General features: G+C 37.2%; 1 protein-coding gene across 3 annotated transcripts; it reads left to right on the forward strand.

Annotated features, from left to right (window-relative positions):
- Positions 1–3906: 3906 nt before the first annotated feature.
- On the forward strand, positions 3907–20028 carry LOC115926001 (sulfotransferase 1C2-like). Of its 3 annotated transcripts, none has more exons than XM_030990186.1 (8): positions 3907–4065; positions 9667–9846; positions 11559–11686; positions 13868–13981; positions 15640–15766; positions 16873–16967; positions 18218–18416; positions 19199–20028. In XM_030990186.1, the coding sequence occupies exons 2-8, from the start codon at positions 9681–9683 to the stop codon at positions 19303–19305; spliced, it is 936 nt and encodes a 311-aa protein (XP_030846046.1). In that variant the 5' UTR covers positions 3907–4065; positions 9667–9680; the 3' UTR covers positions 19306–20028. The 3 variants fall into 3 exon arrangements, with proteins under 3 accessions (XP_030846046.1, XP_030846047.1, XP_030846048.1); XM_030990187.1 differs by lacking the exon at positions 3907–4065 and adding an exon at positions 7773–7853; XM_030990188.1 differs by lacking the exon at positions 3907–4065 and adding an exon at positions 7857–7943.
- The last annotated feature ends 1155 nt before the right edge of the window (positions 20029–21183 follow it).

The raw sequence follows: 21183 nt of genomic DNA on the forward strand, positions 1-21183 counted from the left end.
ATTTATAAGATTATATCAGTCAAATTTTCAGTCAAATCGTATGGTCAATATTATAGTATTAATGACTGCTTTGAGAGAAATAGTTGTTTTATTACGCTCAAGGGAAGGTTAGAATTGTGCTATTCCCCGAGGCTTGCCGAGGGGAATAGCCCAATTGTAACCTTCCCGAGAGCGTATGAAAACAACTATTTCTCGAATATTAAAGCAGTCATTAATACTTTTATATGCCGAAAAAAATAGACTAAAAAATAAAAAATAAAAAATACTTTTTTTTTGGTCGAAGATGAGATTCGAACTCTTGCGTACAAAAGGTGTTGTATTTTCAGTCAGCGCCTCAGACCTCTCGGCCATCGCGCGCTATCAAAATGCTTGGCAGTTTTGTACTATATATACATTAAAATGGATTGAAACCGGCTTCGCGTGTGATGAATGCTTCGCAAAAGCTCCATATACGGACTCTTCTTTTACTTTTGCAATGCATATTGGCACGAACTTAGATCAAGATCTATCGGCAGATGTTGTTTTTTTGTTTTTGAGAGTTAATTTTCGTCTTCATGTCAACAATGCAAGATAAAATTGTCGGTAAGATCGATCGAGATTCAATTGTATTGAAATTGCCGACCAATTTTTCGCACACGTATGGTATCCTCCATCGCTCAAACCATTTTTTAACATGTAAACCTATGGGGTAACCATGGAGACTGACCTATTTTTTTAATAACCATGGTTATTAAAAATATTGAAATGTTTTATGCATGGTTACCGGGAATTTTACAGGAACAGTTGAAGTTTATGAATGCAATTCGACCAATCAGATGGCTGGATTTCTTAAGTGAGGTATATAATATATAATGAATTCACTTTTCTCTATCAACCTTTGTCAGAGGGGCTGAAGTAAATATTGGATATTTGGAAAATAATGTTATATTACGTCTTATATAAATATAAAGAGATTCTACTCAGTAATTTTATACAATTGACTTGCCAATGTTTTTCCCTTTCTTTTTTCTTCTTTTCATTTTCATGCATTCAAATATAACGGTAATCATTTTTGCAACAGTGTTAAGCAAGTGTTAATGCAAGACAATTAACAAAAAGGCCAAATTGACAGCATAAATTTCTACACTCTACATTTCCTCTCTCCTTCAAATACCATATTAGCTCTCGTTTACCCCCCTCCCTCTTGGTGTCTTCTTCTTCCTTCAGATGACCTTAGAATATTCATACCACTGCATAATAATATCTACAATTAATTTATTTTGAAGTGATAGTTTATATGAGTGGTGTGTTCAGTAATAGTAAGAGTTATCCCCCAATCAACGTTCTCCTTATGAATATCAAACTTCATATTGTAAACTAATTTATAATGTAACTGCATGTTTATGTAATGAATACAAATTTGATTACGACTATGCTTCCTTTTTAAAAACCGTATGATGCGCTAAATATACCTTTTGAAAATGTAAGTGTAGAAAGAATGACGATGAAGTTTTTACTTTGTAAATTATGATTGTGTAAACAGGCAGTTGTATGAAAATAAATATAAAAGGAAACTGTTATTCTTGTACTATTACCTTGATATAAAGACGGAGTGCAATTTTGTTGGGTGAAAATCAGCTGTTTTACACTCTAATGGCATAGCTACAGGGGCGGGGGTGCGGGGGGGGGGGGGGGGGGGGGTGAAAGCCTCCAAAATTTAATGGCAAAACGAACTAAATCATAATGAAATAGACAGTATGCCTACATAGCTAGAGAATGGGAGAGAGGAAATCAATGTGAAAAGATAATGGATCATCTTACATTTTGGTCTTGTCACCGATCATGGTCGTGACACCGTGGAACACAATGAAACACAAATACGCTCACACATCCACGCCCACACACCATCGAAGGTCGACTTCGGTCACGTGGACATCTGTTCATTTGCAATACCCCGAAGCACACACAAAAATAATGCACAGTCACGCTCACATTACCCTAAAATACGCCAAAAGCACACGTCAAACTGCTTTCGGCCTCGTCAAATTATCTTCATCTGTAATGCTCGGAAACACACACAAACATGCTTTACAATTTACACATTACGTCCACACGCACACATGCCCTCAAGTACACAAATGCACACGGTGAACCTTTAGCCTCGATCCCAGGCCTTCGTTCCCGTACACATGAACTTTAAGTTATGATTTTAGGACAATTACGCCCCGGAAAATTAACCCCCGGAGAATTTCATCCCGAGGACAACTACCTCAAAGGAAAATTACCCCCCGGAAAATTGCCCCCCCCCCCGAGGACAACTACCACCGTGGACAATTATCCTCCGAGGACAATTACCCCACGAGGACAACTACCCTCGAGGACAATGTATGCATACTCTCCACTCCCCGGGGAGCATTCCAGCCAGTCGCCATTTTACAAGCGCACACTTGCTCATCAAACCACATTAACTTTCGTATCCTACTGGGTACCCATATAACACCTGGGTGGAGAGAGGCCACTAATCTGACATTTAACATCGTAAATGAACGAATTCACTGTTTATTTTTCGTGTGCAGATAGTTATCGGAAAAGTGTCAAATTGCAGGTTTTTAGGATTGTACAATTTTTATATTTTTCACAAAATTAAAACTGCTATTATACAATGTAAGCAAATGTCTTGACACGAATAGGCTTTTATATTCATATTTTATTCTCTGTTCGATTTCCCCTTTTTAGTTCAAATATAAAGTGAAATATTCACGATATTGCATATTGAAAACAAATCACTACTCAAGCTTTTAGTTGATGTTGGCGGCATCGAACCTCGGACATCGAAGGTAACAACACACCTGTAGATTCTATTGTGCAACCTTAGAAAATGGCAACTGCCTGAAATAATTCGTTGCCAGTTAGGACTCCAGCTCTTAAAACTCCTTGGTCCTAACCAACAACACGTACAGTCTTTGTACCGAGGCACTTAACACATATTTGTGCATTAAAATGGCCTGTCAAATTCCCATCAGTACCAGAACTGAAGTTCACCTTTAATGTATTGCACAGTCATGTATACTTTGAACTCTTAGGTACTCTATTAAACTGTTCGAATATTTACTCAATATTCTGCAAATATCACGTGGTTGGAGTTCATACTCAGGCTCCTCAAACAATACATACACATCGGGCCTATCTAAAACAGACAAATTATTATATTTTTGTCCTCGTGTATGCACATCAATTATCAATGAAACTTGTACATCGTATTTAGATATACACAATATTTGTTAATTGTTATATACAATTATTTTAATGTGTTGTCAATGTAATGTTATGCCGTGTACTTTTTACTCTGTAAATTTAACAATTTCAGCTTTTAGCTGCATGTCCGATGATTTTTATCTCAATAAACCAATACAATACCCCCCAAAACACACAAAACAATACGTATAACAATGCTAGTCAAATACACACATTATATAACTTTCAAACACATCATCATCTTCCACACTCACGTCCACAGTCCAACCTGCATTGACGTAGATAATACATACATAGACAGGCCTTGAACTCGGATAATAAAAATACTAGAATTATCAGTTATAATGAACCAGTACTTTTATTGCATTTTTTTGTTCGAGGAGGGTGGGGAGGGGGGGGGGGGGGTGAACAACGTATAGGCAATGTTTTTGAGAGGAGGCCCCTTCATCCCATACTAAGCATATATTTATTATTCAGTTCATGCGACACTTGTAAGCGTACATGAAGAAAAAACATTTAAGAAAATCTGAATCTCTGATTTTTTTTTCCACTCTTAATAACCTACGACCCAGATTTCTTTTCTTTTCAAAAGCCCAGTGCTATTCATGATGAAATATTTAAAAAATACATTTTTGCCTTGAGAAAAGGCCAAAGTTCCAAAGGCCACATTCTCGATCTTGGCCTCTAAAAGATGATTTAATGTTCCATGTTACGTTGATTTATGTTAACCGTTATTCGTAATCTCGGCATAAAAGGTGTGCCACTGTGTCTTCTTACTCTCCTCTGGTTGCACACATTTTCATTCCATTTATCAATAGAAGGAAGGAGCAGGTGAGATATAATCATCAGTAATGTCATCATTATCTTCTTTATCATCAGCATGGTCATGTTTGTCATCATACGTCTATTGCTATAATTATCACTTTGTATAAAACCTATTAAATGTGAAGTTGGTAGATCAGAAAGGAGCCGGATTTCATCCAGAACATGATTTTTTCTTTTTCTTCCCTTTCTTCTTCTTCCTATTCATTTTTTTTCTTCCTCTTATTGTCAATATTACTATTATTATGAGTATTAGTAGTACTTTTGATAGTACTACGACTACTAGTAGTAATAGCAGTAGTAGTAATATAACAGTATCAGCAGTAGTAGTATTAGTATCATCCTCCTCCTCCTCCTCCTCCTCCTCCTCCTCCTCTTCCTCATTATCATTACTCATTATCATTATTTCGAGCGCACATCACCTTGTACATGCATGAATCGGCTGAACGCGGTAATACGTATAGAGCAATGACGTTTAGTGTGGTACGGTATGTCACTGAAACAGCTCCCGTAGGATTTTTGTGCCAAAGTTGATTTTTGTTGTTGTTGCATTTTTGGATTCATTGGGGTCCAAGCTATCAGATATTGATGGGGTTCAAATTTTCCCGAAGACACCAAATTTCCCTATTGCGCGTTATATATGTCATTTTGGCGCCCAATATGGACCCCCAGGAAATGAAGGAAGGGTCTGAAAATTTGAACCCCATCATTTTGGGCCAATTGGGACCCTTTTGAAGCCAAAACATCAAAAAAATCCTACGGGATTACATACCATACCGCACTAGTTAGGAACTTCAATTGCCCTATTAGAATATGCGCATCTTAGAATGGCATGTCGCATAATCTGTACATGATTTTTAAATGGAACGCAAAAGGATATTGAAATCCTTTTCAATTGATTTTTTACAAACTCTTGACGATTGTGTTTATGCGATTTATAAACCTAGACATTCTGTTAAATGTACATGTATTATGACATCACACTGATCGTTTTATCTGTATAAACCACACAAAAATGGCAGTGTGTGAGCGGATATGTCCATTTCAAACCATGCTTATGTGCCAGGTGACCACTGACTTAAAGGGATTGGGAAACTTTGTCTCGGATTCTGAAACAAAAACCTGGATTTAGCTCATGCTGCAATGATAATTATAAACCTTTAGGTCAGTCAAGAACCCCATGAATTTGACAAGTCGATCGCCTGTCCGATTATCAAGATAGCCCCATTTTTGATTGGAAATCGAAATCAAATTTTGCGTTTTCCTAACGGTTTTCACAACACTACAGTCTAATGGGGGAAAACGACTATGGTAAAACCAGTCACTCAAAGATTTTTACTTTTTTGAGGCACTTCTTGATTATTTTGGAGCGCAATTTTTGTTAACGGCTTCAATATTACACCCTATCACAGACACTGATGACACGTAGGGCCGTGCATCTCAGATTTAACATTGTTAAACGATGCCTTTAAGAAATTAGTGACATTCTATTTTGCACGTATCAATTGTAGTCTTATACGGCTATAAAAAGCTTTTTAATTAAGAAATTAGTGACATTCTATTTTGCACGTATCAATTGTAGTCTTATACGGCTATAAAAAGCTTTTTATAGCCGTATAAGGCTACAATTGATACGTGCTAAATAGAATGTCACTAATTTCTTAAAGGCATCGTCAAAATCTACAGAATGTGATTTTGTCTTCTTCTTCTCTTTCTCCTTAGTCAAAATCTATAAAATGATTATTAGATATTATCACAAGCTAACTATAGTATTCATTTTGCCTGACGACACCAACAATAATATTTCGAAGAGAAATAGGCTAGGTAAGATAATTAAAGTTTTAAAATAAACACTGAACCTAATATATAGGTCAATAAGATAGAAAGGGCAAAGAAATGACTTGCAGATTACACGAGATGACTTGCATGATATGGTAATGCAAACATTGGTACATACATGGACTTTGCATTCGTTGTCTGGATATGTTAGTCACTGTAAGATTGTTATATACAAACATACTGAATGATGGTAACAGAAATGGTCCTGGTAGAAAGGAGATAGGTGTGAACTTTCGACGTAAAAATAGCGCATGACGTGAACTAAACTCCAGCCAGTTATCTGATAGGGAATTATTAGTTCGTGTTATTATTACCACCATATTCCCGGTGTTTGATTGATTTGATTGATTGATTGAAAGCTTTTGTTCATATTTCATGCAAAATTGACGTTTAATGCATTTTACAAAACATTATCATATCTTTAAGTGATATTGAAGTAAATACACTGTCGCTCATAAAGGTGGAATATTTTAGGGATTACCCCAATTTATGGAATTATTTTAAAAATTATTTAAAATAATAGATCTAGATAATAGTATACATTTTCAGATTTTATTGAATAATAATTTGCTAATGTGTGTTTTGCGGGACTGCTAAAGCATGTGTATGCTACTATGCTTATTAACTAGGGGACTTACGCCCTCAAGTCATAAATGACAGTGATGAGGATTAATGCCCCACAAAAGGGCACTAATATAGCACATCGACACGGTTTTGATCCTGGGGCCTCACAGTTACGAGGCCATTGCTCTGTCACTGAACCATGACTGTTCGCAGCGGGGGCTAGGGTAGGGGGCAGTTTCCATAAATTAAAAAAAAAACAGAAAATGCAAAAAATTTGCAATAATTTATTGCATTTTACCCCGGTCCCCAACATAAAAAAAATCCTCTGGACTGCCATGCATTATGGCTCAAGGCATGGGCACACAGAAGATTTTTTTATGTTGGGAACCGGAACCGGAACAATAAATTATTGAAAATTTATTGCATTTTCTGTGTTTTTTTTAATTTATGGAAACTGCCCCCTACCCTAGCCCCCGCTGCGTACAGTCATGGTTCAGTGACAAAGCAATGGCCTCGTAACTGTGAGGCCCCAGGATCAAAACCGTGTCGATGTGCTATATTAGTGCCCTTTTGTGGGGCATTAATCCTCATTACTGTCATTTATGACTTAAGGGCATAAGTCCCCTAGTTGATAAGCATAGTAGCATACATATGCTTTAGCAGTCACGCAAAGCACACATTCGCAAATTATTGTTCAATAAAATCTGAGAATGTATACTATTATCTAGATCTATTATTTTTAAATCATTTATAAAATAATTCCATAAATTGGGTTAAAAAAAAATATTCCACCTTTATGAGCGACAGTGTAATTCTGAATAATAGTAATTAATGACAAGAAAGAATGTAAATCATTGAATCAGATGAAAAGTGAACCTAATTAAAAACTGGGCTTGTAGAGTGTAGGTTCACTGAATTAACTACTTATACTTAGAGGGGGTGTGTCCCTTTTGCAGGCGAAAAATATAAACGTGTGTGAATCCTATGGTGAACAAGAGATAATACCAATTATATACCTCACTAAAGAAATCCAGTCATCTGATTGGTCGAAATTGCAGTCATGGTTTTAGCCATTCCCGTAAATAAACGAAAAATACCACGCCCATGTAATAGTTCGAGGGTAAAATTCAAGTTACCGGGAATAGTTCAGTCTTGCTTAAAAACTGGTTTGAGCGATCGTGGATACCATACATTGTGGCCCGAATTCACAAAGGAGGTTTGTGGACAAACCGAGGTTTATGTGCGTCATACGATGCGTTTCGACGCGTTTTTACAAACCTTGAAAGGAGGTTTGTCGAAACAAAAGGAGGTTTGTCGACAAACCTCCTTTGTGAATTCGGGCCTGTGTGTACAGTGCGAAGAATCGGTCACTAGACAGCAAAAACACCAAAAGGATAGGCCCTACGTTTTATTATTAGCCGTAGATCTAGGTCTAGATATATTATAGATTGTGATTTTATTGCTTGCGATTAACGGTGATACAGGTATTGAAGATTGTATAATGCAAGTGTTTGAATTCATTTGGTGGATGAAAAGTTGAATTCTACGCCGTTTTGTGCGTCATTGCAGCGCTGAATTTGGTGTGTTTGTCGCTAATTTCTGACAAATTTAGATAGCTTTCCTGATGGTATTTCATGCAAAATTTCTGTTATATTGATAAGCACTGATTCGTGTCCTTACCTTTGACTTGTTTCTTGTCTGTTACAGTCATTTAATAGATGAATTACTTGAATTCTGAGCACATTTCAGTAACACAAAAAATCCAGCCCGTTCATAGTCCCACACACGTATTTGTATGTACCGTGTGCCCTTACACTGTCTGCTGTCTCGATAGCGTAAACAAACTTGATTACCATGATTGGTAAGTCTCACATGTATTCTATGACCCTTTTCGGTATATAAAAGTATTAATGACTGCTTTAATTGTCGAAACATAGTTGTTTCTCAAAACAGTCATTAATACTATACTTTAAACTCCCCTAAAGGATTAGAACTGGTAACTGCCTGTAAGTGGATTTATATCGACCGTTAGGAATTTTCGCAACGCGTATCGAAAATTATGCATAGAAAATAGTATGATGTACCGTATAGTCGTACGTTTTGTGCTGCGCAAAGATTCAATCAGCTTAATTTGAGTGTTCGAAATACCAACTCCGCACTGGGGTCCTAGGCCCGGGGGTCTCAGTCATGTAGACATACTGTAAGCATGAGCGAACACAGGTTTATCAGACACCCCTTAAACGAGGATTTCTTCTGAAGCCAAAATACACCCTAAATGAGGATTTCGCGTGGTTCTTTCAAGAATTCACACCCTAAACGGGTATTTCCAAAAAAATTGTACTCTGGAACAAATATTGTAAATAATTATTGTATCCCCTTGAGTATTTTGCAGGGCGATAGGGATCAACTTTTAAGTTGTTGACAATGTAAAATTAATCAAATTGCGCTTCTGATGTAAATTCACGATGTAAAAAAAATGTATTTCAATAAAGAAACAATAACATCAACCTATATATGACTTCTAAATGGGTTTAGTGCACATGCATCCATCATAAGTCCTTACTTTGAAAAAAAGAAGTACATTTGAAATTGTATCTATATTATGTAAAGTACATGCAGTGTTTAAAAACAAAACACAATGTACAATGAACAGTTAATATTCTACTATGCAAAACAAAATATGAAAGACCAGCTATAGGCGTGAGGCTTGGTAGGTCTGGGTCGGTATCGTGGGAAGATCTAAAGACCGGCAAGCGTATACCGGCGCAAAGAGCAGAATCTTGAACCATTTTTGAAAAAGTACCCTTTTTCTTGAAAATGGCCCAAAATGGACGTTTTTGAACCCTTAATGCGGCACCGCGCGGATCGCGTCCAATCTAAAAAAGCACTCCTTTATATGCGTTTTCTTGATCACGCATACTTACAGTATTTATATTTGACTGAGACCCCCGCGGCCTTGGACAAGACATATCTACATTTGCCACTCTCCATCCAGGTGCAAATAGGTTTATTGCTTGAGCGCACGCTATAACGGATGTAATGAAGTCGAAACCCCACGAGCATCACTGTTTGCTAGATAAGAATGCCATGTAATTCATTTTCATGATTATGAATAACCTTGACTGGAAAAATCCAACACCCAGATGATTCGTTAGGTAATTTTGTTTATACACTTTCCTTTTCTCGATTTTTTATGTATTTATTCAGATACAGGCAGCAACATGAGTTCAGGTTTTTCATCAAAGGTCCCCGATTGCGTGGTCCAGACATGCTACGAGTACGAAGGCGTCATTATGCCTCACTTCATGCCCTTGTCGGTGCTGAAGCGCGTCAGGAAATTCGAATGTCGACCCGATGACATGTTCATCGTGACCTATCCGAAGTCAGGTAGACATACATATTTCTTGTGATCCTAAGAATGGAAGATTAAAAAAAAAAAAGATTATTATTTTGTCCAGAGGACATGCACAATTTAACTAGGTTATTGAAACTTGGTGTGCAAATATAAATCATTCACTCGGACAATCATTAGAGGCCTAGCTCAAAACATCCCTGGCGGTCACAGAATAAATGATAAGATGAATAGAAGAATCCCTGCAATCTGATTGGTCAATTACCGTGTAGTTATTTTTACTGGATGCACGCGATATCGGGAATTCATTATTTTTTCATAATTTAAAAAAAAAATCATTATAATGATTTGTTTGTTGTTGTTGATAATTTTTATAATTTTTGTAATTCATTTTTTTTGGTTTTCTATAATTTTCTCCCTTTTTTTTCCTTCTTTTTATTTTTTCAGTATACAGTGCGACCTAGAAAAAAACGAAACCGAGAATTATCGATGTTTTATCATAACTTAATCACAATTATAATTAAAAGCAATTTGAAGGTAGGAAACTAAAAAGTCATTTGGCAGGCGGTATCTGAATTTCGAAGAAAAATTCACATTTCTAGAAAGTTCAGTTTCTGCCCTTTCATATGACGCCTCAATCAGGAAAAATGAGCAAGTATTAACAAAGTTCTGTTTGTTTAAAAGTGATGCTTGCATTTCGATAATTTTATTTAAAAAGTTCAATCATTATACTGGCTGCCTGCCGTAGCAACAAGCAGTCTTTCGTCTATGTCTGATCGTCAACGGAACGGAGTTAAGTCTTTTGTCAATTCCGTTTGTTGCTACGGCAGGCAGCCAATGAAAACGAATTCGTTTAATCAAATTATGGAAATGCAAGCATCACTTATATTAGATAGCCTTGGTTTGATTTTTTTTGATAGGGGGGGGGGGGGGGTAGGTCCATTTTTTTTTGCCCGAAATTTTTTTTTTTCGGCGACAATCAAAATTTTAGAAAAAGAAGTGCAAACAAAAATTGGCTGTAAAATAACATTTCGAGATCATTCAAGAAAAAAAAAAATTCTTATAAAAAAAAAGAAATCATAAAAAAAAATATTGAAAAAAAAAATTGACCCTCGGTAATGGTGTAATGTGTGTCATTGGTGACATACAGTCCTCAAGAGGGCGACATGCATTGATTAAAAATATATTCATTTCACCAGCTGGTAAAATATAACCGGCCAGGAAAATATAACAATTTGGATCCTCGCAATTGATATTACGTGACGAGCTTGGGTCCAATCACATCTCGGTATCTGTCTAAGCTATCTAATATAATCAGCTACATTCTTGTTGTTGATTCTATTGGTTATATTATGTATGTATATTTATATATGTTTTGTTATGTTTTGTAAAGTCGAAAGCAATATTGAATAAAGATGATTTTATTTATTAAAAAAAAAGAGTATATTTGTTGGCCACAGAAGAGATAGATATAATATATTGAAAATATTCCATCTACTCTTCTAATGGGCAGCAGGGATTAGAGGCTGAGGAAGAGGGAGAAGGAGGTGGACCAGGCGTCTTCCGTTATCCTCCTTTCCCCGTACCCCTTTTCTCTCTCTTGTCTTGCTTTTTCTTTTGTTTTTCTGTTCACCACTTGATTGAGGGCACATCCCCTCCGCCTGCTTGTGGCTACGCCGATAGGCGGGGTCGTTTCGGCCAACTGTATCTGCCGTTTGATAAGACAATTTATATTTTCATACACAAGGCACAACGTGGCTGGAGCAGCTGAGTCTGTTAATTAATCATGACGGTGATACCAGTAAATTGGACGGCACCCATATCATGACTGTAGTTCCATTCCTTGAGATCGTGGAAAACCCCCTAGACGCATCGGTAAGTACAATCGGAGTGGGTGGGTTCGAACCCCGGCCGCGTCATACCAAAAGACGTTAAAAGATGGGAGTTGTTGCTACCTTGTTTGGCGTTCAACAATAATAAGGGATAGAGCAACGTCGATCTGGCGCTGCTCAGTGGCTGCCGGGCTCACGATCAATTGGACAAAAAGAATTTCCGTTTTGGTTTAATAAAATTTGGAGTGGACTATTATGCTATTATTATTATTAATCAATGTAATGATATTAAATAATAATAACTGGGTATTATTTTAATACCCAGATTATAGCCACATCAGTATCAATACTGCGGGTCCTGTAATTATATTATTACCACAGCAATAGCCACCAGGTACCCATTGACGGAGAGTGGCAAGTGTGGATAAATGTCTTGCCGCAGGACATTAGTGCCGGGCTGGAATTATAACCTTTAACCCTGGATTGAGAGTCAAGCGCATGAGCCATTTTACCATTGCATCGTCACACATTAATTTAATGTTTCCGTTGTTGTTATAAGATGTTATTCTACAAGTCAGTAATAGAAAGTGTAATGCTTTTTAGTTGTGCGGTTTGGTACGGTGGGTGCAGAAAGGATAACCTTAAGAAACTGCAGAGAATATCCAATCATGCTAGCAAGATGACTGGCGAAGTGACAGATCTGAAACAGGAATGCGTGTGTACAATACTGAAACAGGTATCCCAGATTTTGGAAAATGCTAACCACCCCCTTCATCACTGCTATACCCTAATGCGATCGGGGAAGCGGTACAGATCAATGAAGGCTCGAACCTCACGATTCCTTAATTCCTTTGTCCCGCTTTCCATTCGTAAATACAATGAACAACTCCAGTCAGGCGCGGATCCAGGATTTCTTAGGGGAGGGGGCCCAACTTTTTTTTTTTTTTGCTCCCGAAAATTTGAAAATCGCGCCGGCCGAAAAGTCGCTCCGTGTTGGGGGGGGGGGGGGGGGGGGGGGGGGGGGGGGGGTACAGAGCACAATTTTTTTTTTTTTTTTTTTTTGCTCCCGAAAATTTGAAAAACGCGCCGGCCAAAAATTCGCTCAGTGGGGGGGGGGGGGGGGGGGGGGGGGGGGGGGGGGGGGGGGGGGGGGGGGGTAGTGAGTACATTTTTTTTTTTTTGATCCTCAAAAAAAATTTCAATTTGCACCCCCCCCCCCCCCCCCTTGAGCGCCAGGGGGGGAGGCCCAACCCCCAAAAAAGGTAAAAATCACGTGATTTTACATGATTTTTTCTCAAGGGGGGGGGGGGGGGGCCCGGGCCCCCCGGGCCCCCCCCCCCCCTGGATCCGCCACTGACTCCAGTCAATTTGAATAAGCCTGTATCTTCCCACTTCGCTAGTCATCAATTTGCATTGTACCCTTTCCTTTCCTTTCCTTTTCAACCGAATGTACCAGTATCACGAGCAAATAAATAATTAATACCCTATGATGCCATATGTTATTCCAAGTTGTAGTTATATACCGTTTAATTTATGAAGGAAAGAAAGAAGAAAGGATTCAGCTATAAAACCGTGACAAAAAATGATACATGCAATAAATACTGTTGATAATGATGATAATAACAATAATAATAATAGTAACAATAATAATTATGATAACGATAATAATGATGATGATAATAATGATAAAAATAATAATAATAAAATATAACAACAATACTACTTCCAAATTCTACGCAATCGTACATTTTCAATAGTTTTGGAAGTCCATTTATTTATCTATTCTACTGTTCTTATATAATTCCACTATGTAAAAACGACTTAATGTTTTCATATGAATTTGTCATTGTACATGTTTCTATATGAATTTGTCATTGTACATGTTTCCATATGAATTTGTAATTTGTCATAGTACATTTGCTACTGTATATTATCTATTTGTGTATATTATTTTCTATTGTATATTGTTCATGTGCCTATGTAACGCCAACAAATGAATTTCCAAATGGACCAATAAAATTAATCTGAATCTGAATAAGAGCATAAGAGCGTAAGTTCCAGCATGTTAATTCACAATTGAAATGTGATTATTACTTGCTGTTTTTCTCATCGACTATTTTATATGGAAATATTTGATCATTTCCGTACTCACTGTTTTCATCTTGACTGTTATCATATTGACTGAATTGATAATGACTATTCTTATATTGTGACGTCATTTTAGTCACCGCCAGTAATCGACAGGGCTGAAAAGATGGCGTCACCAAGGATACTCAAATCTCACTGCCACTCGACTTTCCTACCCGAGGGTATCAGCACCGATGATCCGAAAGCTAAGGTAAGTTTGTGGTTACACTTTTTGCCGAGGACCTGGCTATTTCGCTGATTCTCAATATACTTCGATGGGACGTGATTTCGTATGTCACAAACTATTTTACAGCTTCAACAAACAGAGATTTTTCTCCATTGCAACCGCCGCGTAAGTCACTTTAGAGATGTTCGTGAAGTAGGCAACTATACACAGGCGCGTACGCAGGGGGGGGGGGGGGGGGGGCGGGGGTTTAACCCCCTTTTGGTATTTTTATGAGTGTATTTTGGAGGAACCCCCCCCCCGCTTAATAAAATAAATAAAAAAAATAAATAATAAAACAAAATTACCAAGGGGGGGGGGGGGGGGGTTTCCTCCAAAATACACACCTAAAAAGTTGACCTTACCCCTCCGCTCAGCGGCTGGCTGAGTCGTTGCGAAATTTTCGGCCCAATTTAAAAATGTTACCCTCCCCCCCCCCCCTTGAAAAAATCCTGCGCACGCGCCTGACTATACATAACACTTAGCCAACGGGTATTACGCAACCGTGCGTACCAGAGCCTTCTATACACATAGTTTAGCCAACTTGGTTTCACTGGGTCACAACATGGCGTATATTCTTTATTTTTGTGCTTGCCCAACAAAGCAGAAGTCGCTATATTGTGTCCAACTCAAACCCGATTGGCCAAACTTTTAGATTTGTACGTCGACAGCTTTGACTGCAACGTGTGACGTAATTTTAAGACACTGCGCATGCGTTACGTCGTTTTAGTCGGCGATCGAGAATGCGTCAACCTTGATTTTCCTAAATCTAGTACGGTACTGCGGTACTAGTATATGCGGCGTGCGCATAAAATATACAGTTCCTCAGGTAGATAAAGGAACATCCCTTCCCTGCTATTATGTAAAAATGTGTAGAACAGGTGTCAGATGCATATTCACCTGTTCTACACATTTTTACATAATAGCAGTGAAGGATGTTCTACCACAGCAATTGTTGAGGGTAGAATGAGGAACTGTATATTTTGTCCTCTTTCTTTGTCCGTCATATTCATAGTGTTACTTCCTGCATGCATGTATATCGTCGAGTGCAATCTAAGAGATTTCTAATTGTAGTCAACATGGGAAGTTGAGTACGTTGACACGCATGATCAGTCGGCGTTCGTCGTGTTCTCGTCCACTCAATCTAAAAGTCTCTATTGATGGCTCTGGTGCGTACGTCCCTGTGCTGCCCTCTATATATCCACGCTTGAGCAACTTTAATACCTTAGTGACATTAACGAGACCTAATTTGTCACAGGCCACCATCTCCGGACGTGTCAGATATAGAATAAAATCGGAGGCTGGAATAATAATAAGTAGAGGTGTATTCATGTTTTGAAAGGCTATACTAGTTGGGTTAGAGTGGCCCTTTAAACTAGCGCGTCGTCCAGGCTACTGGTTTAAAAAGACAGAGCATGCGCACGAGGTTCAGCACGAAATCATTCAAGCAACGGGCTGTAGCAGGCTGGGCAGGGAAAACTCAACATTTTGGGCTGGAATGATCCCCACTTCCTGGGTTCTTCACTAGATAATGATCTATAATGTAACAGGTGCATGTAATAATTTGCACCGAGTCACTTCACAATGACACATTATGGATAAAAATGTGGTTTTAATAAGAAAATGGCGATTGAATTGATCTGCAGGTGGTTTACGTAGCCCGGAACCCAAAGGATACGGCTGTTTCCTACTACCATTTCTGTGAATACGTTCCGACCCTGCCAACCTATGGTTCTTGGGATATGTTCTTTGAAGAGTTTCTAGCTAACAGGGGTAAGTCGTCATTTAGAATGTTATACTCAAGAAGGGATCATTTCTGGCAAATGGAAACTGAACGTGATCGCAGATACTTTCGAAAAATCAGCCGAAGACTATTTCAAAAGCTTTGTCAGTTACTTATTGAAATGTTTGATCGGACTAATGAGGTATTACGTAATCCGAACGTTGTTTCTATAGGATATTATTATTATTAAGAATTTGGCGTCACCTGTGCCTGGGACGTAAAAAACACTATGAACATGACAGACAATGAAAGCGGACAAAATATACAGTTCCTCAGGTAAACAAAGGGACATCCCTTCACTGCTATTATGTTAAAATGTGTAGAACAGGTGTCACTTGCATATTCACCCGTTCTACACATTTTTACATAATAGCAGTGAAGGGATGTTCCTTTGTTTACCTGAGGAACTGTATATTTTGTCCGCTTTCATTGTCTGCCATATTCATAGTGAAAGCGATGCGAAAACCAACATCGCAGCTAGGGAAGCAGCAAGCTCCGGGACACGTCTTATTTTTTCGTACCACGGCGAGCCCAGATTCCCGTATGAATTCATTTTCATACATAACAAGCTACGAAAGCTTGCAAAGAGGTCACAAACAATTCGACTTTGATTATTTATTGCTTGCCTCACTATTTATAAATGCAAAAAAACTAAATAAACTGAGATTCGAACCCTCACGGCAACTCCAAAGTTCTATTAGTAACACGCTGTCCTTACCGATTGAGCTGACGATGGGTTGATGACGGATTGATTTGTATAATTACCATTACCCTATTAACCACCCTATCGAATTCCACGTGCGCATGCGCTGGTTTCCTTTGCGAGTGCGCATGCGCAGGTTTACCTCGCGAAATCAATCTGGACTCGCCGTGGTACGAAAAAATAAGACGCCTCCGGGACCTTACTGTTACAGTTGACTTGAGATGGCGCTATTTAGAGGGGATTTTGCGTTAATGCTGTTAGTACAGTATGGCATTAAAATACGGGTACACTGAAAATACATGCTTCAAACAGAATTATGATGGCACTAATTATTGAAATTGCTCTCGAGATGATTTATGAAAGTCATTGTGATCGCATTCTTTTTTACCTCAGCTCTTCAAGGATCTTGGTTTGAAAACGTGTTGCCATGGTGGAAGAGAAGAAATCATCCAAACGTTCTCTTTCTCAAGTACGAAGATATGAAGAAGGTGAGTTGTATCTGTCATCAACCGAAATGATGTAATTTAGAGGAATTCATGTTTTTATACCTGTTATCCTTTTCTGAAACATCCTGTCTTTCAGTTCTCGCCTAAGACGAGAGTATCGGTTTAAATTGGCAGTTCGTTTTACTTCCAAAACTTTATAAACGCCAATTTAGATAACATCACCTGAAATATGATATTTTCATTTGACTTTCAATTTACTTAAAAAAATATGAGAAAATTGTCGAACATTTTCAAGCAAAACTAAAATAGAGGGACAGGAGTACATACATAGATTTCAACCTTGTACCATAAATGGGTCCTGACAATTAAAAACTGGACTCTCTTTCAAGGACATGTAATTACAAAAAACAATATCTTCTATGATAAAAACTAATGATCATAATAAACCGTTCTTCTATAGCGCATTATGATATAACGTCCGGTTCCAAACAAGTTTGGATATTACGACCCTTCCTTTAGCTCTGACAGCCGTAATCAGCAAGGAGTGCATTTCAAGGAATAAATCCCATCAGGAAACCATTTAACACCTGGGTTGAGAGTGGCAAATGTGCATTAGTTGTATCCCCGAACCAGTAGCTCCTTCATCGATAAGCCCCCTTAGAATATTATCCCCAAAAGATGGTAGATATCTTCGGGTAGACGTACTAGATTATATTCTTCGTTGAATCATTTCTTTTAGATATTTACAAAAAAAAAGAACAAGTAAAACAATAACAACAATAATACTCATACTAATCATGATAATACTTATACTTATAATGATGGTGATGGTGATAATAATAATTATTTTATCACTACTACTATTACTACTACTACTATTACTACTACTACTATTACTACTACTACTACTACTGGTACTACTACTACTGGTACTACTACTACTACTACTACTTCTACTACTACCTCTACTTCTCCTACAAGTACCAATGATTGTAATGACACTGAAAATTATAATGATAATAATGATAATAATATTACTGCTAATGATAATAACAAAATTACCAGACAACAATGTACTTATTTTTATTTCGCCTTTTCTGATAGATACAAAGCGCTTTATATAATAGAAACAACAACAATGTCTGTAACTTGATAAAATATTAACACAAATATATCATAAATAACGTAATGTAATGATAAGAGTCACGTCGAATAGAGGAATTTCAATGGTGAATTTGTTTAGATAAATACAATTAAATAAAATAATTCTCAATTCCTCATTCGACTTTTAGGACCTACAAGGAGCTGTACGACAGATTGCTGAATTCATGGGAAAGTCCCTTTCAGATGACGTCATCGAGAAAATCGCGAAAGCTTCGACGTTTAAGGCAATGAAGAAGAACCCTTCATCGAATCCCGACACTCTGCTGAAGAAGGGCAAACAGGAGTCCGGACTCGAACAATCTAGTAAACCCTCATTCATGAGAAAAGGTACTAGATAATAACATAATTGATACTGTATTGGCAAAAGACACAACGAATCGACAATGACCCCTTCCCCTTCCGCTGGAATAAATGAGAGTGGATCCTTTTAGAGGAAAGGTATATTAAGAAGATCACACAAATAATGTAAGAAAATGCATTGCCAAAAGGAAAAACAAAATGATCCTCCCCATCCTACTGGAGTAAATGAGAGTGGACTCTCTTTCAAAATAGCAACACAAAAAAATTTTTAAAAAAAAAATCGCCTCGCCGCTTTGCGGCTCGTAGGCGATGCTCTGCATCGCCATTGGGTTAACCCCCCCTTAGCAAAAGAGCTAGATTCACCCCTGGACTTTGATATTAATACAAAATATATTCTTAAATTGATTGTCTGTATTCCCTCTTTCCAATTTCAGCTAGCATTATTCAACTCTCTTACCCATTCTCTCTGTATTCCTTTCATTTTCCTTCTCTCTCTCTCTCTAAATGCATCTTCCCCCTTCTTCCCACTTTATATTATATTCCCACAATATATTTTAAAATATTTTCTGTTGAATTGTTGTATCTATTTTATATAATATTTGTGTGTCATATTCATACCTATTTGGCATTATTTATTCATTCATTTCTTTCTATTTTTTTTTATTTTCATTGACTGTAAGCGCTCTGGGCCTTATGGGAAAAGCGCGGTATAAGTAATAGTAATAATAATAATAATAATAATAATAATAATAATAATCTTTCTTTCTTCCTATTTTCTTTTTATCATCCTACATTCATTTCCTCACAAGGTGTGGTTGGAGACTGGAAGAATTATTTCACTGACGAACAGAACAAGCGATTTGACGAGCTGTACGATAAGGAAATGGCTGGCTCTGGACTTGTATTCGAGTTTTAGGAGTTGCTTATAGGCCGTCTTTGACCGTTGCTATCGTCAACCGGAGTCAATATTGATTTGATTCTAAATGACATTAAAATTGTGATACACATTTGATTTGATTTGATTTGATTTATAGGTTTCTGCATCTTTTTCTTTTTTTATCATACATTTTCATGAACATAATATGGTTTGATACAATATATAATTTTATACAGATAATAAACGAAATTAAACAAATATATTGAATGCGTAATTAACATACATCAGATGCACCTACAACTCTAAAAAAAAAGAGGGCAGTAGACAGTGTAAATGTTCTTATTAACAGGAACTAATCTCTAGTTTCTATGATTCTTTATATTTCTAACTATTTGCCAAAGATTTATGCTGCATCGTCATTTGATAATTTATAGGAACATAATATTTTTTTTGGTTTTTTTTTGGTGTGCATCCATTTTTGCTGTGAAGTGGTTGTTACTTGCTGTTTCCCATGGTGGTGATTTAAAAAAGGATGAAGTTGCGGGCAGAATTTAATCATTGACCTTCTACGTAGTAGGTCCATGATTTAATGCTTGTAACCCATTGTAATAATACCAAGTGCTGTGAGTTTTCTTGTATAAAAACTTGTTTATACTTCATTGGCTTGATTACACATGCTATCGTTTCATCATTATCGTGCACAACATTTAAACTACGTGGAATGTCAAGTCTTATACTGATTGTTTCTTTTCTTCATTTGTTCAACCTTTTTTTGTGCGTTTATAATCTTTAAGAACAAATTTGTGCATTTAGAGGTACATACTCATTATGATGTTAATCACTGCCAAAGTGGGTGATTTGTACAATCATTGCAATAAATCAAGTCGCAGAAATAATTGATGTGATTGTGATTTTGGAATGACTGATACTTAGCAGTATGCTGTAAATTGATTAGTTTTTGGTTGTTAATTTTAAAAGAAAAGGATAGAATTTCATTTAATTCTTGTAAAAGTTGTTTAAAGTGTCAAGTCAGATTGTTAGTGTATTAAATTAGTCGTAAAAAACAAATGCTAAATAATGACAAACTATTGATAAACAGTAGGGCCTATAATATTTACGCTTTCTTTTTAGAAATGGAATTCTACTCAACGAGAAGCAAAATGAATTGTACATTCAACCTTGCCAGAAGTTCATTTACTTGGAACATTTTAATACCCTTTAAATATTTTTGAAACACCCCCCTGGTCACACATCAGACCAGATTCTGGTCGTTTTTGATATTTTACCTAAGAGTTCATGCGCATGCTCACTTCACGAATCCCTTCACAATTCTCTTGTACGTATAACTCTAGTGTGCGAGGGGGCGCGCACGCCGCTAAGGTGTGCGAATTTAGAAAAGTCAATGCAATTAATTATATCTACCTTATAAATATAAATATCATTATTAACAATGAAATCGGTACTAAGCGGAGAGTATTAAATTCTCCCCGAGGGGCTTATTTGTTATATATTTCACTTTTTTTGTGGCAGGGGAATCTCAAAAGGATTTGGCAATTGTTTACATTGCAACTTCAATTTTCGTTTTTTTTTCTTTTTGCGTCGGGTTATGAATTTATTTGCGCATCTTCAACCTTCACTTTCAACATGAAATTATGGAAGCGTTGTATCATCCGCTCAATCCGACTTACGTGCATCCCACGTGCATAGAACAAGTACGCATTTTTGCATATTAAAAAAGAGAAGTTTTCTAAAAAATTGCGTTTCCAGCATGTGGGTGCCCGGGAGTCACCTAGTTAACCTTTCAAAGATTATTGTATAACAAAAATATATGGCACTTTCTCTGTACTTTTGTCGGAAAAAAACATAGTAACCCAGCACAATGAGTGATTTCAAGTTGGATGTTTAAGGTTGGTGTTA

This window comes from Strongylocentrotus purpuratus, unplaced genomic scaffold (assembly GCF_000002235.5).
Source record: "Strongylocentrotus purpuratus isolate Spur 01 unplaced genomic scaffold, Spur_5.0 spur5_scaffold_19, whole genome shotgun sequence".
Taxonomy (NCBI): Eukaryota; Metazoa; Echinodermata; class Echinoidea; order Camarodonta; family Strongylocentrotidae; genus Strongylocentrotus; species Strongylocentrotus purpuratus.